Source organism: Passer montanus, unplaced genomic scaffold (assembly GCF_014805655.1).
Source record: "Passer montanus isolate IOZ18808 unplaced genomic scaffold, ASM1480565v1 scaffold15, whole genome shotgun sequence".
Taxonomy (NCBI): domain Eukaryota; kingdom Metazoa; phylum Chordata; class Aves; order Passeriformes; family Passeridae; genus Passer; species Passer montanus.
The window spans coordinates 11,758,784-11,781,767 of NW_024362051.1; the positions used below are offsets into that span (position 1 = coordinate 11,758,784).

Sequence of the window (22,984 nt, forward strand, 5' to 3'; positions counted from 1 at the left end):
CTGTGTCATTGTAAGAAGTCCCTCTGCAGCAGACTGTCAGGCCCAGGCTATCCAGGCACCTTCCAATGTCATCTTTCCCTCAAGTTCATTTTGGTAGGGTTTATTTCTGGTAAAAAAGCTCTTGATACTGAGCCAGTTCAGCCATGTCTGGCATTAGTGGCCCATAAAAATTAGACAGACTTCTTATAATTTCATCCTGTTAGGAAAAAATTAATGATCACCAAACTTAAATGAATAAAAGGTGGTGGTGGGGACAGGCTGTGGACTGATCCTCAGCAAGATTCCAGTTCTAACTGATAAGAAGTAGGTATTGGGAACAACTTTATCCTGGGCATAGGTGGAATGCAGGGAGAAGCATGCCAGTTGCTGGCCTGGGAATGAGAAGGTTTGAAGAGAGCACTGGATGTTTATGGGGCAGAGTTGTTGCTGTTTGTGCCCCTGGCAGTGATGTTTGGGCCGGCTCATGTGTGGGGTGTGACTTACCTGCAGCTACAGTGTGGTGAGATCTGCTCAGGAGATATCCCTGTCCCATGCTGCTGCTGCAGGCCCTGGGCAGGTATCTGCTGTACACTCAGAGGAAAAGGTTATTAGTGTCATTGTTTACACTGCATTGGTTAATTACCCTTTGGATGTGGCCTCCTCCTTTTATTTTCATCCTTGGCTTTGATTCTGTTCAGTTTGTGCCTGAAACAGGCTTGGCAGAATCTTCCTCTGTTATTTTTGGGGGATCAGTGCCTTCTTTCATGCTTTTCTTTATCATCCTTACACACAGTCTCTTTTGCTGCCCCAGCCTTTCTGCAAAACATGTTCTGTCCCTGGCTTCATTGAGTAACATTGTTTATAATTAAGTCAGGAATAAACTGCAATAGGGCTTTCTTGGCCAAGTATTTCCACGATGGCTTTCCAAAGCAGGTCTGGATTGGAAATGTGCAGGGCTACAATGGCTGCAGATCGGTGCTTGATCTCTGGACAGATGTCTCTTTGGCTATATGAAATTGCAGATTTGAAATTGCCTGTAGCAGCAGACATATCTCTGCCCCTTTGTGTGCAGTTCAGTCTTGCTGTGGCTCTGCCAAGGTGGTCACATCCCTGGTCACGCTGTTGTGGCACGTGGGGTCTGCAGCTGCACTGGAGAGGCTGGTGCTGCTCTGATTTTTATTCAGAGATGTCCAGTGCTGCAGGAAAGGTGCACCCTGTGGCTGTCAGCATTGTCTGTGTTTGTGGGCTTCTGCTTTGTGCCACTTCATCAGCAAGATGAATGGATTGAACAACAGCTTCCAGTGACAGACAAGAGTGGTTACTGGATAAAGGGTTATTTTTTCCACTTTTTAATGATGTGGTTATTTTCAAAGGAGGAAGATTAGTGACAGACAGTTGAGGACTGACAGTATGTTTACCAAAATAAAAACACTTGGAAATTTAAGCTTTCTTTGCTTGATCTGTTTCGTTATTTGCTGTATGGTGGGAATTTCAGGAGGGTAAAGATACTTGGCTTTGAAATAGAAAGCTTCCTCATGAAGCTGAGCACTAATGTTTGGTATTTCACTTAGTGAGTTGCAGACTGGTGCGTTTGGTTGGCGTAGTACAAATTCAAGAGGTGACTTTGCAGGTGGTTTTTGTGTCATTCTGCTGCTGAATCTTGGCTTGTGACCCCTTCCACAGTGATTATTTGGGGTCTTTGGTGGAGAGGGTTTGATGAAAAACATCTGCAAGGTGCAGTCTTGTTTGGTCCAGAAATAGCACAGGCTGATCTGAAATGCTGCATATCATCTCAAGTTTAGGCTGGAGCTTGTCCCATCTGAACAGCAAATGATTGCCAAACATTTGATAAAAGAGTGGACAGTACTGACTCCCTTGAGGAGAGCATCTGACAATACAAAACTTTGTTGTTCCTCATCAGTGGAGAAAGCCCTGTCCTTTCCTTCCTCACTAAGCAAGGCTCTTACCTGGTTTTATTTCTTCAGTGTATCTCCACTGGGTTACAACATGAATTTTACCCAATCTGGCTCACAAATTTTCTTGTTATTTAAATACTTGAATATTTCCATGCTCTGAAGGTGAACAGTGCTGTGATCAGATGTATGGGACTACATCTGAAGTTTATTTTTTTAAAAAAACTTTGGCTTTCCCTAGCTCACAGAAAAGTCACTGTTACTGCAGGGCTAAATTTTTGACCATCAGGATTTATCAGCAGTTTAATCTTGGCATAGTAAATACTAATTTTTATAGGAGTGAAATTTGTTGTATTCTGACATAAGAAATATATGCTTTGGGGCTATAATTTTTCTATCATGCTGCAGAGTTTAAAGGAAGAGACTTAACTGTACCTGAAAAGGACAATAATTGCTGCTTTTGCTCCTCTGCTGTTGGCTATTCAGTGTTACACGTTTTGAAAGTCCTTACGAGATTTTTTTTCCCTTGTTAAGAAAAAAATGTTAAGGCATCTCTGGTAGGTTGGTGGGATTTAGGGAGGCTAGAGAGGAAAAATATGCAAGACAGCCTGCTGCAGTGCATCCTGTCACAAGGCTTCCCTCAGGACATGATGCTTCCTGATCTGCCTCTGTGACCCACTGGTGGGGACTTTGTGGGGGTGATGGTGAGTCCAACACCTGACTGCTAATGCTGGGGAAATGAGAGAGGAAACTGGGCAGGAATGAGAATAGCTGCTGACTTCTTAGAAAGAGGTTTAGGCATTGTCTGAATAGTTTCTTGAAAGCCACCTTTTCACTGGGATGGAGTGTTGGAGGTTGACAAAGAGTTGATTTAAATGCAGACTTGCCTAAGGGCAGGGGCTGTGGATGTGTTCAGGTGGATCAATGTGAATGGCTCTGGCAAACCTCCAGTGAGGTTTTACTGCTCTGTCCAGTGCCTGTGCTCAGGTTACAGTTGTCAGGAAGATGCTCATCTATTGTATGTGTATGCACAGCATCGGAGATAATCAGCTGGGATATACATGTGCCCCTCAAAGCCCAGGCTGGAAATCTGAAAAAAAAAATTTGAGGCCAAAGTCACATTGACAAGAACTCAAGAGGGGAAACAGACTAAAAAAAGAAGGGCTTTGCATCTGAAAGTGCATCTGCATTTTAAAAGCAACAGCTGAGGCAGCACCTCTGGTCCTTTGCTCCAGATACAGCTGGAAACACAGAGGCTGCAGCAAGGCAGTGGCAGAGAGAGGGGCTGCAGCCCCCTGCCCGCTGCTGTTCACATTCCCTCTTCCTAAACTCCTGCTCAGCAATAAGTTATTGAGTGGCTTTCGATGAGTGAGTGAGAAGAATTTCAATAATGTAGTCTATAACATCATTACGTGCCTTTTTTTCATGTGACAGGGTTTGTTCTTTTGTGTTTTCTTTAACCACATGAAGAAGACCCATAAAACTCAATGAGAAACGGAATATACCTTTTATTAGAGAGGTCTGTTGTGTTTTAGTTGCTGGGATGTTGAACTGGGGATGGCAAGAGACGTGCCTGGAGCAGGGTGGTTAGCAGGATGGAGAAGTGAAGCAGAAAGGTGTGTGTTTGTGCTGTAACAACTTTAATGAGGAGCACATTGCTTGCACTTATGACAGGAGAAATATCTGGGGTGCTTCTTGGAGCTCTTAAAATGCTGAACCCACCTGGGACATTTGGTGGGTGCTGCTAAACAGGCAGGATACCCCACAGCTGGATACAGGGACTTTTATATCCTGTGAAAACCAATTGTATCTCGTCTTGGCTCAATGATTCACAACACCAAAGCTCCCAGATCCTCTCCTTGGCAGAGGTCCTGCTGGTGGAGCACGTGCAGCCAGAGAGGCTCCGTGCTTCACAAACAGTGTAGGGTCTGCTCTCAGCTCTTGGGCAGTGCACAGAAATGGCATTAAACAGCTTTAGGGTTTGTCTTGAAAGATTTCGGTGTTCTTGCGGCTGCTGCATGGCCCTGAGAAGCTGAGTGGAATTGGGTGACTGTGTCTGCAGAGTTGATACTTGTGAGCAGCTTCTGGAGACAGGCAAGGGCAGTGTTGTGTCTGTCTGTGTCCTAGAGGGAGGTGCCTGCTCTTAAACTCCCTTTCTGCTCCTTAGTTTTGGGGCAGAGCAACACCAGATCTGCTCATACAAGCTAAACATCGGTATATACATTTTTTTTGTGATTGTGCCTGTCTTTAGTTTCAAATATTTTCTGGTGAAGCTTTTTCCTGAGCACATCTGAGAAGCAGAAAAGTTACTAACTTGTAGATACCAACTTTTTTTTTTTTTTCCTCTGCAGTTGATAAACACTTGCTGTTCTTATGTTTCAGACAGGAAAATTTCACTGTCTCTTACTGTTACTTTTTCCATATGTTGCAACCTTTGAAATTAACAAACTCATGTTGGTGAAATAATGGGGTCTGGTAGTGACTCCAAATATTTACCCGTTCAAATGTGTGACGTTTGAGTGCAGTCATTTACCAGAGGTCATGTTACTTACTAAAAAAATAACAAAAACCTTCTCAAATCCTCTTATTGTTTTGTTCTTGCAGAAGAATGGGGAGAACCATTGTGTTCTTTGAAGGTGTAGGAGCCACTAAGTAAAATCAGGACTTGCTTTTTAATGTAAATGTCTCTGCTGTCCCCTGTAATCTGCACACAGGGGGGGAGGCAAATCTCTTCAAAAGCATCTGGAGCTTTAGTGATTTCTTGTGTTCTGGTTTTTCCCCAAAGATCCAAGCCAAGAAGAAGCCTCCAGTGAAGTATGAAGTTGGGGATCTTGTTTGGGCCAAGTTCAACAGACGCCCATGGTGGCCATGCACAATTTGTCATGACCCAGTGCTGGACTGTCACTCAAAAATGAAAGGTACTGTATCTACTCAGACCACTAAGTGGAGGTGTTGTGTATGGCAGGATGCTGCAGTTTTTAATTAATTTTAAAAGCATTTCTGGCCTTTGAAAGGTGTGAAGAAATAGGCTCTGCTATGGAAAACAAGAAAGTAAAGCTGAATGAGGGAGGTGGCAGGAAGAAGAAGGGGCTGGGGGTGATGAAGTGGCACAGAGAGCTGTTGGACATTTAGGCTTTTCTTCCCAGACTGTAGGAAGGACAGATAGCTGGGCTAAGCTCAGGGAAGTGCAGAAGAGCAGCCTCTCAAAAAAATGATGCAGAGAAAAAGGAGATGGATCAGAGAGGTGGAACAGGTGAGGAAGCAGAGCTGGGAGGATTGGGGTGTGTGAGGACACAGAGGGTTGTTCTTGGAGAATGGGAGGCTGGAGAGGCTGAGGACTGGAGTGTGGAGTAGTGCAGTGTAGCTGCTAAGTGCCTGAGGGTGTGATGGGAGCATGTGCATGGAAGTGAAATTTTTGGGTCTTGTTTAGCACAAAAAATTAAGGGGCTGTTGGTAGGGAAATTCTGGAAAAACCAAGAGATGGAGCCGTGAATGTTTAGGGTATAGTGTGAGGAGAAGAGATGGACAAATAGAGCTGTGTGTGCTTGACCACAGGAGAGAGCCAGGAAGAGAGAAAGAGTCTTAAAACATCAAGGCAGAGGTAGGTGAGTGATGGAGAGACAGAAGGGAAATGAGGAATTGTTTGCTTTTAGTATCATACCAGATGCCACGGGGAGACTGCCACAAACAGAAAGGCTTATTTGTTCCTGGTTTCCCCTTCTGATTCTTTTTGTTCTCTGGGCAACTAGAAACCCCTTGAACTGGTGTCCTCTGCCACTGACAGCTCTAGACTGGTGAGATTGCCACTCACTGCTGTATTTGTCTCCAGGTTTTGTGGCCCTTGCCAGCCTAAGCACAACAAGTGCTGTGCATGAGTGGAGTTCTTTTTGAGTGGCCATCAGCTCAGAGCCATTGCTGTTTCTCTAGAAATGAAGCAGCTTTTCCAACATGGTGCTCACATCATCCCCAAGCCTGGTTGCTGAAGTCTTCTTTCTTCACCTCCCCCTTCATCCTTTGGGGAGGCATTTATCCTGATTCTAGAGAATAGTGAATGTGCTGTTCTAAATAGTCTGTTTACAGCTCTCAAAATCCTGTCAGAGATGTTTCTAGAAGATATGCTGATATATAGTGTCTCCCCACATCTTTCCTCCTGAAGTTTTGGGCAGGATTTAATGTATATACCTGTCCAGTATTCCCCTCTCAGCCTGGGCATGGGGATTGTTAATAAAGGAATTCTGCAGGGAGGAAAAGCTCTGTCAGCAAGTTCCAGGAAGGCCTGATCTCCAGCCACATGATGGACTCTCCCATCATTGTTTTATCTCTGTTCAAGCCAGTGGAGCTGAGGGGAAAATGGTATTTTCCAGCTGTGGCTGTGTGTAATCTGCTTGTCCTCCCTTCCCAATGCCAAGGTGTCAAGGCAGGTGGCTCTGAGCTCTGGCACTTTTGGGCAGGAGGAGCTGGGCTCTGTGTGCACTGTGGGAAGCACAGTCCTGCTGCCTTGGCTCTCCTGTTGCCAAGGGAACAAGCCCTTCAAAACAAGGCAGGTCGCTTCAACCTTGTCACTTGTGCTGAAAGCTCTTCTCTTGGGATTTGAGGAATGGTGTTTAGTTAAAGGCAGTTTACCTTTCCTCAGCAAGCTCTTGGCTTGAAAGATTTTTGGAGCTGGAAGGTATAGGCTCAGTGACTTGAGTGCCAGAGCTGTGAATGGGGGGGATGAAGCCTGTGATCTTTGCACTTGGTTTGATGTTGTTCTGGTCATTGTCTGTCATCCTCTCAGTGGTCTTGGTTAGAATCTCAGTTTCAACATCACCTAGGGCCAGGCTGCCACACTGTGCTGGCACCCTGGAAGAGGCAGCACAAACCAAGTGGGCTGAAAGTGTAATCTGCCTCTTCAGAGGGTGAAGGTGTTTCTGGGAGAAGGTTAATGCATTGCAGCAAACTGCAGGGTGAAGTTTGTGTCCCTTGCTTTCAAGTGTTTGTTCTGTTCAAATGCTTGTGACCTGTCCTTTTCCACCCAGTACTGATTCAGTTCTTATTTGTGCCATGTGTTCAGCTTTCTTGCATAGAAAGTACCTTTAAAGAATCTTTTAATCTGCCCCTATAATCGAATTTCTTCTCTGCTCCTCTTGTGCCTGAAGTATGGAGAGACTCATTATAACTAATGTTGTGTCATATTGCACCTAATCTTTTCAGTGTGTGTGCATGTGTTTGTTTACATGCTGCTGTTCATGTTTTATGTCCTAAATAAGGCTTAGTTTGGTATTAAAACAGTGAACAGTATGGGATGTATTGTGATGGGGGAGGCTCAACCTGTGTAACTAAATCCTGTCCAGAAGGATGTCAGTTCTGGGTGTTCCCAGCACTGTTGTGTTTTCCCAACGGTCAAGTGCTCTGGACTGTTTAATCATTAATCAGGGAGTAGCAGAAAAAAAAAAAATGTTCTGCTTGGTGTGTTGTGTCTTTCAAGGAAAAAATATTTACATATCTTTACCTTTTTTTTTTTTTGCAAGCAATCTTTGCTGTAGGAAGATGACCAATCATAGGCATGTTAATCAATTGTTTGTAAAAAAAAAAAAGCCCAAACTATTTAAAAATAGACTAGCAATGTAAAATATAGACAGCAGCAAACAAAGGGGTCTCCCTTAGCTGTGAGTAGAAATCCCCAGAACTGGCATTTATGTGGGAATGTTGTTAAGCAAAATGTAATTGAAAATTACCTCTCAAATTGTTACTGTTTTCTGTGTCTCTTTGTGTCTTTATTCTGTTACATACAAGGGGTAATTCTGTTAAATTTCTTGAAATAGTTTCCGGTCAGAGACCATACCGAGAGTACTATGTGGATGCCTTAGGAGAACCTTCAGAGAAAACCTGGGTTCCTGGGAAAGCTGTTGTCCTCTTTGAAGGGAGACATCAGTTTGAAGAGCTGCCTGTTCTCCGGAAAAGAGGAAAGCAAAAGGAAAAAGGATACAAACACAAGGTGAAAGAGCTGTTTTGTGTAATATGTTTTTATTTCTTTGAATCTGCACAGTACAAAATACTCCTTTATGCCTGAATTTGTACTTTGACAGCTTCTGTGAGACTGACTCCAGCAAGTCAGCCAGGAAAGGGATTCTTTGTGTCCTTACAGCAGCATAGTTTATAAACTGCCAGGAGTTTCCAGACTGTCTTCTGTGCTGGGGTGTGGCCTGCTGCTTCTATTGCCCTGGACAGCTCTGGAAGGCAGAGGAATCTGGGCTCTGTTGGTGTGGGATCTGTTCAGCAGCACAGCCCTCTCCTGCTGTGGATTGCAGCACTGCTAAAAAACTTCTGTGCTCTCTGGCAGCCTCCCTTGGCTGATCTGAATCAGAGGTGGAGTTGCATGCTTCACTAGATCACTGGCTGAGATAAAGCAGTGGGATTTTTAGCACTGCTTCAGTAATTCTCTTTATAGAAACCTGTTAGGACTTATAATTTGACTTGGAAAATGCTTTGTCAGTGAGCCTGTGGGAATGAGTTTTGTGGCTCATCGCACCATCTCCGTTTCCAAACATAACAGCCCAGAGCAGTTGTAGCCAGTTAATGTAATGTGACACAGGGGTCTGGTCTATGTCTGTAGGAAGGTGACTGCAGAAATTAACTCGTTAGAATTGCTGAAGTGAAGAACTACAGAGGCTACTGTGTTACTGTAAGAGAGCAAATAGTTATCCTAGGCAATGGTATCTGGTTTTTCTTTTTCTCTGTGTTAGTGCAGAACCATCAGATTGAATGTGCTCTTGCAGATGTGAGTCCTTGGGGGCAGTGGCCTTATTTGGTTTTTCTTTTCTAAGGGTATGTTCAGTATCTTCTTTAAGGACTTCTCTCCTTGTGCTCTCAACAACTAGTGACATGCTCCCAAGTAACTTCTCTGGTTCTAGAAGTGCTGCGTGGCTGAAATCTCATTCTGTATGTAAATGGAGTGCCAGCATGCCTGCAGTAGAGGGAATCAAATGTTTCTTACTCACATAAATGTCCAGGTTTGCACCCCTGGAAGCCAAAATTGATGCAAAGCTGAGAGTATTTGGCTGGATTGCTATCCGGCTTCGTGAAACTTCTTGAGGCTGCTGAGATGAGACTTTGTTGGTTTGATTTTTTTCTTTACAAGAAAAGTGTCAGCAATATGAGTTGTTCCTCCTGCCTTGGAACTGGATTTGATTTTAGGAGCAGTTGTGAAGCTTTTGGTTTGCTGTTGTGCAGCCAAAAACCACACATCCAGATAAGAAACAAGGTTCATGTTAATTTTGAGTATTAGCAGAGGTTCCTGTTAAGTATGAAGAGAGCTTTTTGGTTTTTCTAAAGATACAGAGTTAAACTGGGAGATTTCTTAGGAATGAACATTGTGAACTTGATAGAGCACATCTTAGATGTGTGTGGATCTCATGTTAGTCCCGAGGTGAGTTGATGGAGAGGGCAGATCGTGCTCTGAATTCAGGGGATGCAGGAAGAATCAACAATGAGGACAGCAAACAGGTCTGCTCAGATATTTTGAGGAAAACAATGCTGTATTTGCCTTGTGAGCCTTGCTGGCTGTAGCTTTGCATTTCTGTGCCAGGGACCCATACCATATGCATTGCCCTTTACAGGCTGTTGTGTTCAGGGTGTGTTGGCATGCCAAGACATCCGATGAAACTTGAAGACCTTTACTTTCCAGGGATCTTTCTGCTGTTTTGGGAATGCACAGGGCTGAGCTGGAATGCAGGGTGCTTACCCAGGAGCAGTGCTTCCTGTGTCTGCCAGACACAGTCCCAGGGAATTGTCTTAAAGATGGAAAATGCAGGAATGTCACTGTGTTCTGTGTTTTGGGTACCTACTCAAATTTTGTTTTTTTTTTTTTTTTTTGTCTCCAACTTTTAAGGTTCCTCAGAAATTTAGGGCTAAATGGGAAGTCAGTGTTGGACAGGCAGAAGACATTCTTCTCGGGGGGCCAGAGGATCAGAAGTGCAGCCAGAGCTCCAGCGAGCTGGACAGCGAGAAGGACGTGCAGCTGGAATTCTACACCAATGGCCCTGGAGCAGAAAGGGACACGCAACTGAACGGCTGCTTAAAATCCTTGGCTTTTGACTCCAGACACGTGGCCAGTGAAAAAGGAAAATTGCACATCAAGCCACAGGTGAAAACAACCTCTGAAAGCAGAAAAAGGACTAGAGTAAAAAAGAGTGGCACCAGAGGGGAAGAATCGAGGGAAGAAATCAAAGACAAAACACCAGAGAGCGTAGTTAGAAACGTGATTGTTGGGGACCTGCCAGAGAAACACGCGTCTCACGAGCTTCGCCGGATTGCCAACAGCCTGACAGCATCCAACAGCGCCAGGGAAAACCATTTGCTGTCCTCCTTTGGAGAAAGACGTTTTGAAAAGACACCTCTAAAACCAGACTATGAGAATCGTAAAAGTGATGCTCTGAAAAACACCCTCCAAGGAGATTTGTTTTCCAGCCCATCTTTTGAGAGAGAGAAGAGTTCCCTGGGCATTTTGTGCAGTTCCAAGTTACAAATACACTATTCTGCTTCTGATGCTGGTGTTGAGAAAAAACAAACTGAATCAGATTCATCCTCTTCCCTCTCTGATGGTGGGAACAGTGATGTAGATACCATGGACCAAAGTTCAGAGAGAGCCTCTAGTGCTCTTGAAGTTAGTGATTCTTCAGATAAAGTGGAGAAGGACTTTCCTGTGACATCAAGTGGAAACATTAAACTTTCCATGTATCTTTCCCAGAAGAGCAGCAGAAGGGCCAGGAAGAAGTCGCACAGAGATCGCAAAGCTCTGGGAGGTTCAGTAACCAACAGACTTGATGCTGAATTTGCAGATGGGGAGCTTGAAGTAGGTTTGTCTGATGCTGAGATGTCATTGACACCTCTTGAGTGCTCTTCAGATGTGAGAAATTACAATCTTTCCCTAGCAAACAAGCACACTACCCCCCAAAGTGTTTCCAAGGACAGCCCCTGGCCTGCTGTTACAAATCAAGCAATCTTGAAACCGAAAAGCATGAAATTACCTGGAACCAGGAGTATAAAATGTAAACATAAAGAAAAGGTTGCTGGGATGGAGCCTTCTCTTGCAGAAGAGGAGGGTGGTGTGAATCGCTGTTCTTCAGATACCAAAGGTTTCTCTGGCCTTGCAAGAGATTCTCTTCAGAGAAGTGGAAAAGTTGATGGTCAGAAACTGTTAAACAACATGCATGAGAAACCCAGGGATTCTGCTGAAATCGAAACTGCCGTGGTGAAGCACGTTCTGTCGGAGCTGAAGGAACTGTCCTATCGGTCCATGAACGATGATGCCAGTGACTCTGGCACTCCAAAGGCCACAGTACCTTTGCTTTTCTCCTCTGCTTCTGGTCATGGTCGTTTGCCTATTGAACCAGATTACAAATTCAGCACCTTGTTAATGATGTTGAAGGATATGCATGACAGTAAGACAAAAGAGCAGCAACTGATGACTGGTCAAAATATAGTCCCATTTCGAAATACCAGCACAGGTGATGGTTCTGGAAGCAATTCTGCAAGTGGTCTCAAGTCTTTGTCCATTGTAGGTCCCCCGTATAAAATAGAAAAAAATGGAGATTGTGTCCAGGAAACAGTAACTCCAAACTCTGCTATAAGCAACTCCTCATTTTCACGCAGTCCTCCAACCAAGTTGACAGGGATTGGTACTGGTAAAAGGGAGCCTGCGAGTGCTGCTGTTTCTGGGACAAACGGCACAAATTGCATGTCCAAACGCAACTGTTCAAAATCTAAGCAGTCATCAAAGCTTGGAGATAAAACAGTTTCAAACAGAAAGGACTTAAAACCAGGAGGGCCAAGTAAGTTGCTAAGTCGGTTACCCAGAGATTCAGGAGAACATGCATTCCGTGGGCACAGTTCGGTTACCAGTCCTCTAGGGAATGAGGCAGAAGATACTGAGAGGAAGGAGTGTATTGATTTAACAGAGCATTCAACTGATGAAGATTCTGCCTGTTTATCTGATGACAATTTAGGTCGTGTTGGAAGGAGACCTGAAGCTGGTAGAAATAATGAGAGCTGCAATTCTGCTGAAAATGGGGAGAGTCCAGACTTGGATTCAGAGGCAAATAGTGAGAGCTCTCTTGGTGATGAGTCTAATGATATCAATCACGTAGCACCCAAAAAGCGATGGCAGCGTTTTAACCAAAGCAGTGCTAGATCTAATAAGCACATCAGTAGATCTAGGGAACAAGGAAACTTGGAGAGTGCCTTTGGCCTGAATTCTCGTGGCTTTTCACTGAAGGGAAATGAGTGCTTGGGACGTAGGCATTCCCCTCATTCAAAGGTGCTTGAGGGAGACTTGGCAGTTCAGGACTTTGAGAATCGTTTAGACTTAGTTGATAAACGTTTGAATGTATGTGGTAAGCCAAACACCAGTGTGATGGACTCAGAAACAGAGCTTGGCAACTTTGCTCCCCAGTCTGAATTCTCTGCACAAGGTAAGGGAGCTGGACTTGCGCCAGAGTATTTGTATACATTTTACACTTTTTCATTTAAAGGATAAGTTACAGAACTTGTGGCTGTCTGACAATGTGAAGATATCTACGTCTGAGCAGAAGAAGGTGTGGGACCTTGGTTTCAGTTCTCTGTAAGCATGGCGGACAAAGGAGAGAGTAATTATGAGTTTGTACTCAGGTTATTGGTCAGAAAATTTTACACACATTAAAAATCTTTAGTTCTTCCACAGTGAAAGGTAAAATAAGAATCCTTCTGAGCCTGGGATTTTTTTTTTAACTTGCACCTTCATAATGTGTTCGTTAGAGCCACAAGTTTGGTGTTAGTGGGATAGGTCAGTGCTAGAAAGTTCCAGGAAACTGAGCCTCAATGGCTGCTTTGTTTTTTATCTTTCGTAGTGCTGTTTGACATAGTTTGTTTTTGGTTTGTTCTGTAGGATTTCTTCAAGATGATGTGTTGGGAGTTTTTAATTCCTCTGTGTGGAATTTTATTAGTTGCTCATAGTGACTTGTGGAGCCCCACGATTTCCTAATTTACAGTTCTGGTGTGGCTGCCTGATGGGTGAAAGAGAGAACAGAAGAGAGGGAAGCTGCAGGAAGGCGGGGCTGGAGGTGGGTCTGGAATATGGCAGACAGAAGTAAGGCAGCAGCATTGGAAGAGAAATTACCTAGGAAGGAGGAGGCTTCTGAGGACCAAAAGGCGAGAGAGCCCTGCCTCTCCCACAGAGGTGGGGATATTTGGTTAAAGCCAAAGGAAAAAATAAAAGGATGTGTGGACAGAACAGGGCCAACAGAACCATATTCAGCTCGTACCATCCTCTGGTTTCTGCAGGGAATCTGGGGAAACACACCTTAAGAAAACAAATAAAATTAGGTTTTGCACAGGCTTCACCACAATAAATTTTTCTAATCTAATTGTGATATCATAACATAATACAACTCATCATGATTTTGAGCCTGTGTGCATTCTGTCACTTATGTGTTCTCTCAGTGCAGATTTTGATGTGTGTATTTTGCTTTTTGTGGTTGCTGGAGGCAGCCTGCACTTCTGCTTCAATTGTGGCAAAGGCAGCTCCTGGCTTGGTGGTTGTGGGACCTGCCCAAGGCAAGTTGCAGCAGGCACAGAAAACAAGCCTGTAGTGTGTAACACCTGGGGTAAAAGTTCTGGTTTTAAGTCGTGACCAGTTTAATCATTCACTGACTCTGGCTGGGTCTGTGTGTTTTTGAGGACTGAAGTCTCTAGAGCAGGTGAGAGGATGCACGTTCTGGGCTGTGCTGCAGGTTCTTCCTTCACACTGAGATCCAGGCAGCTTCTCACAGTTTCATGGTGCTTTGGCAGTTGAAGCATCCCTGCAGTGATGCTGTGTGAGGTGAAGATGAAGGTCTGCAGAGTGAGCTAGGGAAGAGGAGGTGCTGAGAGGCAGTAAAGTTAGGGGGGTAGTGGCAGAGGAAGGCAGCGAGCTCTGGGCGTGGAGGTGACAGTGGAGAGGAGTGTACAGGGTGACAGCAGCAGCAGTCAGGGACTGGGTTTGCTGGTAAAAGTGCCAGAGCAGCAATTGCATAAACTAATTCCTCTGCCCTAAATAGCACATGAGCTCTCTGCAGACCCCCCACCCCCTTTGTACAGATGTGAGGAGGCACCAGTGCCACTGTCAGGGCTGCTGTGACATCTGTGAGCTCTGTGCACACTCACCCTCCTTTTGTACAGATGTGGGGAGGCACCAGTGCCACTGTCAGGGCTGCTGTGACATCCCCAGTGCTGGTGGGACTGAGTCAACCTCTAATGCTGTGTTGAGACCATTTCTTTATGTTAAGGCCTAGAAAATAGAGAAACTGATGCTGGAAACTGGACTGACTGCAGTGCTTTGAGATGTGACCAATCCTTGCCCACAGCAGGCAGCTTCAGTGTAAGAGATCAGAACAGATTGCAGTCACAACTGTGCCATTTCCACTAAGCTCAAACTGCATAAAGTCTTCATCACAGTTAAATGGCAGCATTGGGCATAATTTTGCTACAAACCTTGTACAGTAGTTTAGAGCAAATAAGGCAGACGTGAAGATTGGTGCAATTGGCTGATGTAAACCAGTTTTATAAATAATAGTTTCATCAGGTCTGTGTTTTGCCACTGTCAATCTGCATTTGGGATTCTTGTATAGGATTCCTTTTGGGAACAAAAAGCAGTTAAGCCAGCCTTTCTGGCACAGTGCTGTGTACTCTGCTGCACTGTTTTGGGGTTCTAAATAGTTGCCTGGTGAGGATACTCATCCCATAACTGCTTATGTGCTGAAAAGTGTGTTTCAATCAGACACCTGTGCAGAGTGTTAATAGAGGCTGAAAATAGCTGTGTTTGAGAAAGTTGTTTCTTTCTTTTCTTTTGGCCAAGTTTGACATTTTCATGCTTGTTTAACCACAAAGCCACAATAAAATGTAGCAATCTTGTCCAACATCCCTGTTCTGAAGCGTTGCATTGAAATGCTTTGTTATAAAATGCTTCCGTTTTAAAGAAGAAAAAGCCGCCTCCTACAAATGAAATGAAGCAAAGAGAATATTTATTGTTTGTTCCAAAACTTCCAGGAGACCGTAGGTGTTTTCCTGACTAGGGGAAATCTTTGGGCAGTATTATTTAATGATTTTGATTGCTAAAAAGGAGAAAAGTCAGAGATACTCAGAGGTATTCTGGGAAGTGAGAAAAAGACAAAAATGTGCATCACCTTGCTTTTGCAGCTTGCAGAGAAGAGCTGTTAGAGTGTCAGGGTTCAGTTTTTTGGAGCCTGCCTTGCGTTGGCGTGTCGAGGTGGTTGGTGTAGCACGGGTGGTTGGGGTTGTGGTGAGGAAACACCTTTTACCTTGCAATGCTACCACACTGTGCAGAGACAAGTGCCGCAGTCGCTGGCTCCCTGATCTCATTGTGGAACAAACAAAGCAATAAATGGGCTCCCAGTAGCAGATGGGGAATTTGTAGTATATAAAAAAATGGCAGGGAGGAGGGGAAGGGAAGGAATTAAGCTTATGTGTTCCTAGTGAAACTAGTGACTGAACTGTTACGGGAAAACAGTGTTTTCCTGTGCCCCTGCACTAAAACCAAAAGAGTTTGAGTAAACAGCAAAAGAGTAATGAGTTGCTAATGACCTTTGGTTCTGGTAGAAGTACTGCAGGCAAGTTAGATGTAGCTTGTAGGGACACGTTGGGTGAAATTTCAGGAGCCTCTCAGTCTGATATGTTTTGATTTCTTACCTGAACTGCTTGAAGTCCTTAGGAATCTCCCCTGCTAAGTTGGGATTTTGGAAAATAGAAAACTCAAAAATTCTTTGGGCTGTCTCAAAGAGAGAATTATCAGCTCTTCCCACATGGAACCTCTGGAAGAGAAGGCAGGAACAGCTATTATCCACAGATGTCTTGTGATCCTCTCAGAAACACAGTCTTGAAGCTGCTTTCCTTTTTCTTAGCACATTCAGAGAGGAAGCGCCTTAGAAAGCCAAGTAAACGGCTTCTGGAATATGCAGAAGAATATGATCACTTGTTTGCACCCAAGAAAAAATCAAAGAAGGGCCAGGAGCAATTACAAAAGGTGGGTGAAGGCCAATGTGCTCTTTGTGGTTATTTCTCCAGGGCTCTGGTCTGTGTGTGTTTATGTTCTTTGTGGTTGAGTGTTCTTGCTGTGTGCAGTGCCATGCAGAATGAATGTTTTCACCAACGTATTTCACCATGCCAGGTGAATTCTGTGGCGAGGTCTGAATTTGAAGGAGGCGTTCCTGCACAATGCAGTCCTGACAGAGATACCCAGCGGGGGCCAAGTTCTTTGGTTTCAACTCCATCTTCAACCAAAGAGTCCCCTCCCGTCCTAGAAGCAGAAACTAGCAGATCCTGTTTCTCAGAACTAGGATCCCACTCCACTGATCCCCCTAGTCAAGCCCAGGGAGGATCTTCAGATTTTCCAGAGGTGGTGGTTCTGTCTTCCTCAGATGTTTCTGAAGTTTCTGCTTCTCCAGATGCGGAAGAGGGATTCCTGAAATCAGGTAAGTGGCAGGGGGTGTGATGCTGCTTTTGTAAGTGAAAGTAATTCAAGTTCCATTAAAAATTATTCTTGGGGCATGAAAAGGTCAGTGGCTGTTGCCAATGTCTGTTTGTTTTTGCCTTCACTCACTGACTGTTGCTGTGTTGAGAAGGGAGAGAGGGCAGGTGCAAGGGTGTCCAGTGACCTGGTACTGTTGGCCTTCTATAGACTGTGGTGGTCCTCCTTAGATCCTTGCACAGAATGCCTCTTTTGTCTATAGGAAGGAGGCCACAACTCCTTCTCTGAGTCCTTGTTTCCAAACAGTGACATTCCTTCAGCTTGATGATTTCTTGTTGCTGTAAACCCCTGTGGATGGACACTGCTGTACTGAGGGTGATGCACAAAGTCTAAGCTTCATTGCTCGTGGAATGGTCTTTTGCTCTCCTAGGGAGCTCAGGGAGCTGTAGCACAAAATTCCCTCTGGAAGAACTTCCCGCTTGATTGCTTCTAAGCATCTGTAGAAATTTTTGGGGACTTGTGTGAGCAGCAAGCCAGGGTCTTGGTCTTCAGTAAGGCACGGTGTAGAAGGAGTGTGGTGTGAGGGGCCTCTTCCCTTTCCAGCAGTGTCAGTCTGAGAGTCTCCTTTCAGTATGTTTATTCTCTGATAGCATCTAAAGATGTCCAGAGTTAAAGCCCTGGTGTTCTGGCTGTGCTAGCTTGGAGGGAACACTGTTCCTAAAGGGCTTGTAGTCAAACAAAATAAACCAAGCAGGCAGATTTTTGGTCAGTGGGAGGTCAGTTAGCCTGTCATGTGAGGGAAGAGGGATTGCCTCTGGAGACTTGTGGAAGGTCCCACAAGGAAGTGGGAAGATGGAGAGGATTAAAGGAGGAAAAATTAAGGATGTGAACCCAAGACTGGAGATGCAGGAGAACACACCAGGCTGCAGCAGTGGGAGCAAACATCCAGTCTGCAGAGGTTGTGTAGCTCTCTTCAGTCATTTCCCCTCACCTTTTGCTGAAGCACACAGTGTGGGCAGAAGCTTGTCTTGAGGGTTAGGGGTGTGATGGATGAGCTGTGCCTACAGAGGTGTCAAAGGGCACAGCTGAGACTGTCAAAGCTGGGGATGAATGGGGTGGGATGGGTAACAGGCTGTGCCTGCGAAGTGTCTGCACTCAGCATCAGCATTTCCTGGTTGTAAGTTTATACTGTTGCCAAAATTAGTGAAAGAGCCCAGGTCTAGCAACTTTCTACCTCCTGAGGGCCAGGATAAAGCTTGAGTAGGAAATAGTTTTGTTGGGGTATCTTTTGTCAAGTAGTTTTAACCAGGATTGTGGTCTTCAGCCTGTTTACTGCAGCAGCATGAATGCTGGTGTGGGAGTGTAGGCAGGGCTGTGTCAGTGGTAGGACTGGCTTATGCAGATCAAAGTGTTTGGGAAATTATGATGTGAATTGTGCTGCCAGCATGTGTTACCTGCTGGCAGTGAGTTCACAGCCTCTCTTTTGTAGGTGGATTTTTATATTACATATTGAGGTGAGCCTGAAGGTCATGGCAGACTGAGGTCTGGTTTTTATTGAAGTTGTACAGAGGCAGGTAATTGGCATCTCTGCCCTAGGAGCTTATGATCTCAAAGACAGGGTGAAGCAGATTATTTTGAACTGTTGGCTGATATTTACTTAATGGTCTTAATCTGATGGAAGACAAGAAAACCCCTGTTTATCTGATGTGAGGGTTTCATTGCAGGAAACTTCGAAAGCAAGCGTCAAAGGAAGCCCACTAAAAAGCTCTTGGAATCCAATGACTTGGACACTGCCTTTATGCCAAAGAAGGAGGAATGGACTCCCCAAAAGAAGGTACTTCCCTTCCAGCTCTTTAGAAAACTGGATAGAAAGCAGGCCCAGACAGCAGATCCTGCTAAACAAGACACAATTGAATGGGATGTGGTTTTTTTGTTGGCTGAAGCCCAGGAGCAAAGTTCCACCCTTCCCAAAGGTGCTGGTTGCTCTGTTATGATGAAATAATCCACTGTCCCTCACCCCTCCCCACTTGTAATGGGGATAGGATAATTCTGGCTTAAAATCTCCTTTTTTTAAAATTGATTTATATGGAAAAAGAGTCATCTGGATGCTGTCTGGAAAGGTATGCACAGAAATGTTCTGCACAGAGGCTTTCTGTCATGTTACAGTGTAGCTTGAACTTGAACCTAAGGCTTTGTCCTTTTCCATCAGATTTCCTCTGAGCAGTGTTTTCTTTGTTACCTTTCCAAGTGAGCTGGTGAATGCATGTGAGTGCAGAGCTTGAAGCAGGATGGAGGTTTGAGGTGAATGACATGTAGGCTACCTTGTTTGGTTCAGCTTTTAAAAGAAAATGCTGCTCTTCTCCACTGAATACTCAATATTCAGTGATGTAGTTTGGAAAAATGCAACTTGCATTTATTTCAGATCATGTGTCTGCACAGAACTTGTTGCCACTGTTCCTAGAGTTGACTAATAACACTTCTTTCTGTTTTCTTTCACTGTGAGGCACAGACTTGGTACAGTTATCTCCATTGCAGTAATGCAGAGACCAGTGTATTTCAGTCTTAAGGTCTGTAAAAGTGTAAACTCAGAAGAGAATGTCTTTTACCAGCACCTTACAGAGTATTAGCAGCCTTTTTGGGAGGGCACAGGAAGCTGTGATTTGTGCTGATGAGCACAAGACACATCAGACTCTGCATTCCTCCCTTCCCAGAGACAGACTTTTACATGTGTGATTTATCACACACACAAACCAAATATTTTCTTACAAAATCCCTAACGACTGATGAATTCATGACTTGGATGGTAAATTAGGTCTTCCAGTCATTTCAAAAGGTTTCACAGCTGAGGATTGTGTGCCTCTGTTTTCATCTGGTGACTTGACTCTCTCTCCTGTGTGTGTGTAGGGTACTGGCCCTTCAGAGAGTGACAGCTCTGAGCTCTACTCACCAGCCCACTTCCAGGACCTGGGAGAAGGTGAGTGAAGGCAGGGATAGCAGGGCAGACTGTTGTGATATTTGAATCAGTGCCAGAACTGTGTGTGTGTGTAAGTGCTTGGTGTTCAGCAGCCCAGCAAAAGTTGCTTAAACCAGTATGAGTTGGTGTTTCTGTGATGGGCAGAGGGCCGAGTGCCTGGAGGCTGGTATTGCCCCAGCCCTTAGGCCCTCAGAGAATATAGGACCCAGCCAGAAGCTCTCAGGCTGCAGAACTTGCTGGTGTCACCTGCAGCAAGGGAATTATTTGTGCATTTGCCTTGAATGGTTTTTCTGTTGCATCCCAGGTTCTGAAAAGCTCTTGGAGAAACAGCGAAAGCGGAAGAGACAGCGCCATACCTCTGCTGCAGTCCATTCCAAGAAGGAGAAGAGTGAGGAGGGGCTGGGGGAGACCCCACACTCTGAGGTAGTTGGATCTTCATGCTCTCATCCCTATAACCTGTTTGCTGCTTCCCAGGGTGCTTGGCAGAGCCTAAGCCAGAGACATCTTTTGGCCTGTCATTTGAGACTTTGTCCCACTGATGCAGCTGCTTGAGCTGGGGTTAGACTGAAGATACTGCCTTAATCTAGTTGATATTTTATAGTGATGCTTAACTCAGTCTCTGCTTTCAAACTGCTACTCAGCTAATTCTCTGTGAGAGAGGCTGTTCTGAATTCATGGAACCAGGTTTTACCTGGCTTTGTAAACCAGGTTTTATCTTGCTTTGTGCCTCAGAAAATCAAACTGCTGTAGAAAGTCCTCTCTGGGGGTGGGACTCCTGCCCTTTTACAAACCAGTTTGAAGCACAAGCACTAGACTGGACTTCAGCCCCTTCTGCTTGCACTTGAACACCAGGATGAGCCAAGAACCCTATTGGAGGGGCTGGGGAGGGACTGTGACTGCTCACAAGAGCCTCTGACTGCATTCTGCCATTCAGCAGAAAGGGATAGCTGGGGCAATTCCCTCTGCTACATATTAGCAGGATCAGTGTGTAAATATCTCTGACGAGCACATTTTGCCTTTTAGGAATGAGCCAGTTATCAGCAAGTGTAGGGGAAGCAAGACTTCCTGGGAGAGGCAGGACTCCTCTGGGCCTCTCGCCATCGCCTCTCACTTCCAGTGGCCCAGGTTCAGCAGCAGGCAGGATAGTCAGTATGTATTTCAGGAGCCAATTATAGATCAATATTGTTATGTTTGTTGTTGTAACACAGTTTACAGGAGAACACAAACCTCACACCACTTTCAACAGTTCCAGCCATCCTGTTGCATTTTGGAAAGGGCATTTGTGATAAAGTTAATAAATTGAGGTAATACCCTTGGTCCATGTAAGCGTTCCTGTGCTGGTGTCAGTGTTCTTTTTGAAGTGTGCTCAGCTGGACTAATGTGTAAAAACAGCCTGTACAAATACCTTTGCCAGTGCTGGGCAGGGCCAGTTAACATTGTCTGCTCTACCCACTCAGAGACAGCAAATTCTCTGTGAAAAGAGGGGCAGCTCAGAGCAGCAAAGATCTAGGCCATGGCTCTGAATCCTGTACTCACTACTGACTGCAGAGGAAACCCAGTCTTAGCTGCCTCTAGATGCAGACATTTGTATTCAGTATCAGAAGTCAGGTATGCTGTAAACCATGCCAAAAAAAAGGTCAATGCTTGGCACCTTTGCCAGCCTCCCTTTCTATGTAATTGTGTCTCTTTAGCTGCTGTGTTGGGTGTTCATCCCCTGGCTTAGGTGAGTATTGGGATGCTGTGGAGATGCAGTTGTGCTTTCATGTGGAATTCAGACCATGCTGCTCCCTTGGTGACTGCACACACTGGGAAAGGAACTCCACTTTGTTAGAAAAAATACATGGTTTGATGATATAGCCCAGTGGAGCCTTGGATCCAGCTGCCTTCCAAGGAAAAGAGGGCAGAGGAAAGCTTGTCAGCCTGGACTGAGCTAAGCAGCTTTCTCTGACCTTGCCTGTCTGTGGAGCCAGGAGTGCAAATTTACAACATCAGGGCAGTAAGAGATTGACAGAATGGGGTGGGAAATGCTGTTGAAATGGTTGTCAAGGTTGTGAGCTGAGGTCAGGCTGTGCCAAAGAACAGGTCAGGCTTTGGGATTGTGCCAGACACAGCAGCAGGGATAGTTCTGGAAGAAGACCTGGGATAAGCCTTTCTTTCTGCAGGAGGTGTGTAGGATTGCAGTGATTGTGCAGAGGAAAGAGGGGAAACAGTGGCAGATCCTTGAGTGGCAATGCTCTTTTCCATGTTCACAAAGCATGGGCCTTGCTTGTCCTGTGTAGCTCTGGTATCCCTTCCCTGGGCAGTTCTGGGAGCAGTGTTAGAACAAGGCTGTACTCTGTAGGGTGTGTTGGACTGGCAGTAGCCTGTAGTTGGGACTTGGCTTTTTTTTCTTTTTTTTTTTTTCTCTCAATAAAGTCAATTTATACCATTCACTTTTGTAATGTGTACTTCAATATACCCTCAGTGCATCTGTGCATCACTGTTCCACAGAAGGCACATGGCTTTAAAGTGTCCCCAAATAAAGTCATACTGCTACAGTCAGGGCAAAGAACAACAGTTCAGGCAAAGAAAGGATCATTATCCGAGCAGAATACTAGCTCCAGGTTCTTTCAGCTTTATGTCCTTTTTTTGCCTAGATTCAGAATGTGTTCAAAAGGCATTCCATTCAGCTTACAAGCTTTAGTAGCACCACAGCTCACACTTTCCCATACAGAAAGTGGTGCAAAGCTCCCTCTCGTGATTGTTAGCTGGACAGGCTTGCACCAGGCAGGTCTGGAGGTGTGGGAGTGATGGCTGCTGCTTCTGCCAGCACTTTGAATTCTCACAAGGTCTCTCGGGTGTGCTGTTTGTGCCTGGGTATACAATGGCTACAGCTTGGTGACCCAGGGAGGAGCTGGCAGGCTCTTTTTTTTTTTTTCTCTCAATAAAGTCAATTTATACCATTCACTTTTGTAATGTGTACTTCAATATACCCTCAGTGCATCTGTGCATCACTGTTCCACAGAAGGCACATGGCTTTAAAGTGTCCCCAAATAAAGTCATACTGCTACAGTCAGGGAATAAGGGGGAAACCAACAGTTCAGGCAAAGAAAGCATCATTATCCGAGCAGAATACTAGCTCCAGGTTCTTCCAGCTTTATGTCCTTTTTTTGCCTAGATTCAGAATGTGTTCAAAAGGCATTCCATTCAGCTTACAAGCTTTAGTAGCACCACAGCTCAGACTTTCCCATACAGAAAGTGGTGCAAAGCTCCCTCTCGTGATTGTTAGCTGGACAGGCTTGCACCAGGCAGGTCTGGAGGTGTGGGAGTGATGGCTGCTGCTTCTGCCAGCACTTTGAATTCTCACAAGGTCTCTCGGGTGTGCTGTTTGTGCCTGGGTATACAATGGCTACAGCTTGGTGACCCAGGGAGGAGCTGGCAGCTGTGCATTCAGATCACTCAGCTACCTGCAGTGAGCCGGCTTATTTAAAAGTGGCAGAGTCCTTAAAATGTTCTGGCTCAAAGCACGTAGCTAAAGGCATCATTTCAGTGCAGTATTAATGTCCTTAAATTGTACCTACTCTGGAGTGGCAGCTGGGGCTGCTGAGGCCACTGAAGTGTTCCCTGGACCTCTCAAGTGGGCTGAAGCTGGCAGGATGG

At 45.0% G+C, this 22,984-nt stretch overlaps 1 protein-coding gene across 4 annotated transcripts in view; it reads left to right on the forward strand.

The window, feature by feature from the left end:
* Positions 1-22,984, forward strand: part of NSD1 (nuclear receptor binding SET domain protein 1) — a 60,837-nt gene that overhangs the window by 11,383 nt on the left and 26,470 nt on the right. For 3 of the 4 annotated variants that reach the window (XM_039701296.1, XM_039701297.1, XM_039701298.1), the window contains 8 exons: positions 4,678-4,810; positions 7,697-7,869; positions 9,763-12,343; positions 15,806-15,927; positions 16,072-16,375; positions 18,096-18,205; positions 19,276-19,345; positions 19,650-19,768. In XM_039701296.1, coding sequence (XP_039557230.1) covers positions 4,678-4,810; positions 7,697-7,869; positions 9,763-12,343; positions 15,806-15,927; positions 16,072-16,375; positions 18,096-18,205; positions 19,276-19,345; positions 19,650-19,768 — 3,612 coding nt within the window. The remainder of the gene's footprint in view (positions 1-4,677; positions 4,811-7,696; positions 7,870-9,762; positions 12,344-15,805; positions 15,928-16,071; positions 16,376-18,095; positions 18,206-19,275; positions 19,346-19,649; positions 19,769-22,984) is intronic. The other variant, XM_039701299.1, reaches the window with a different exon arrangement.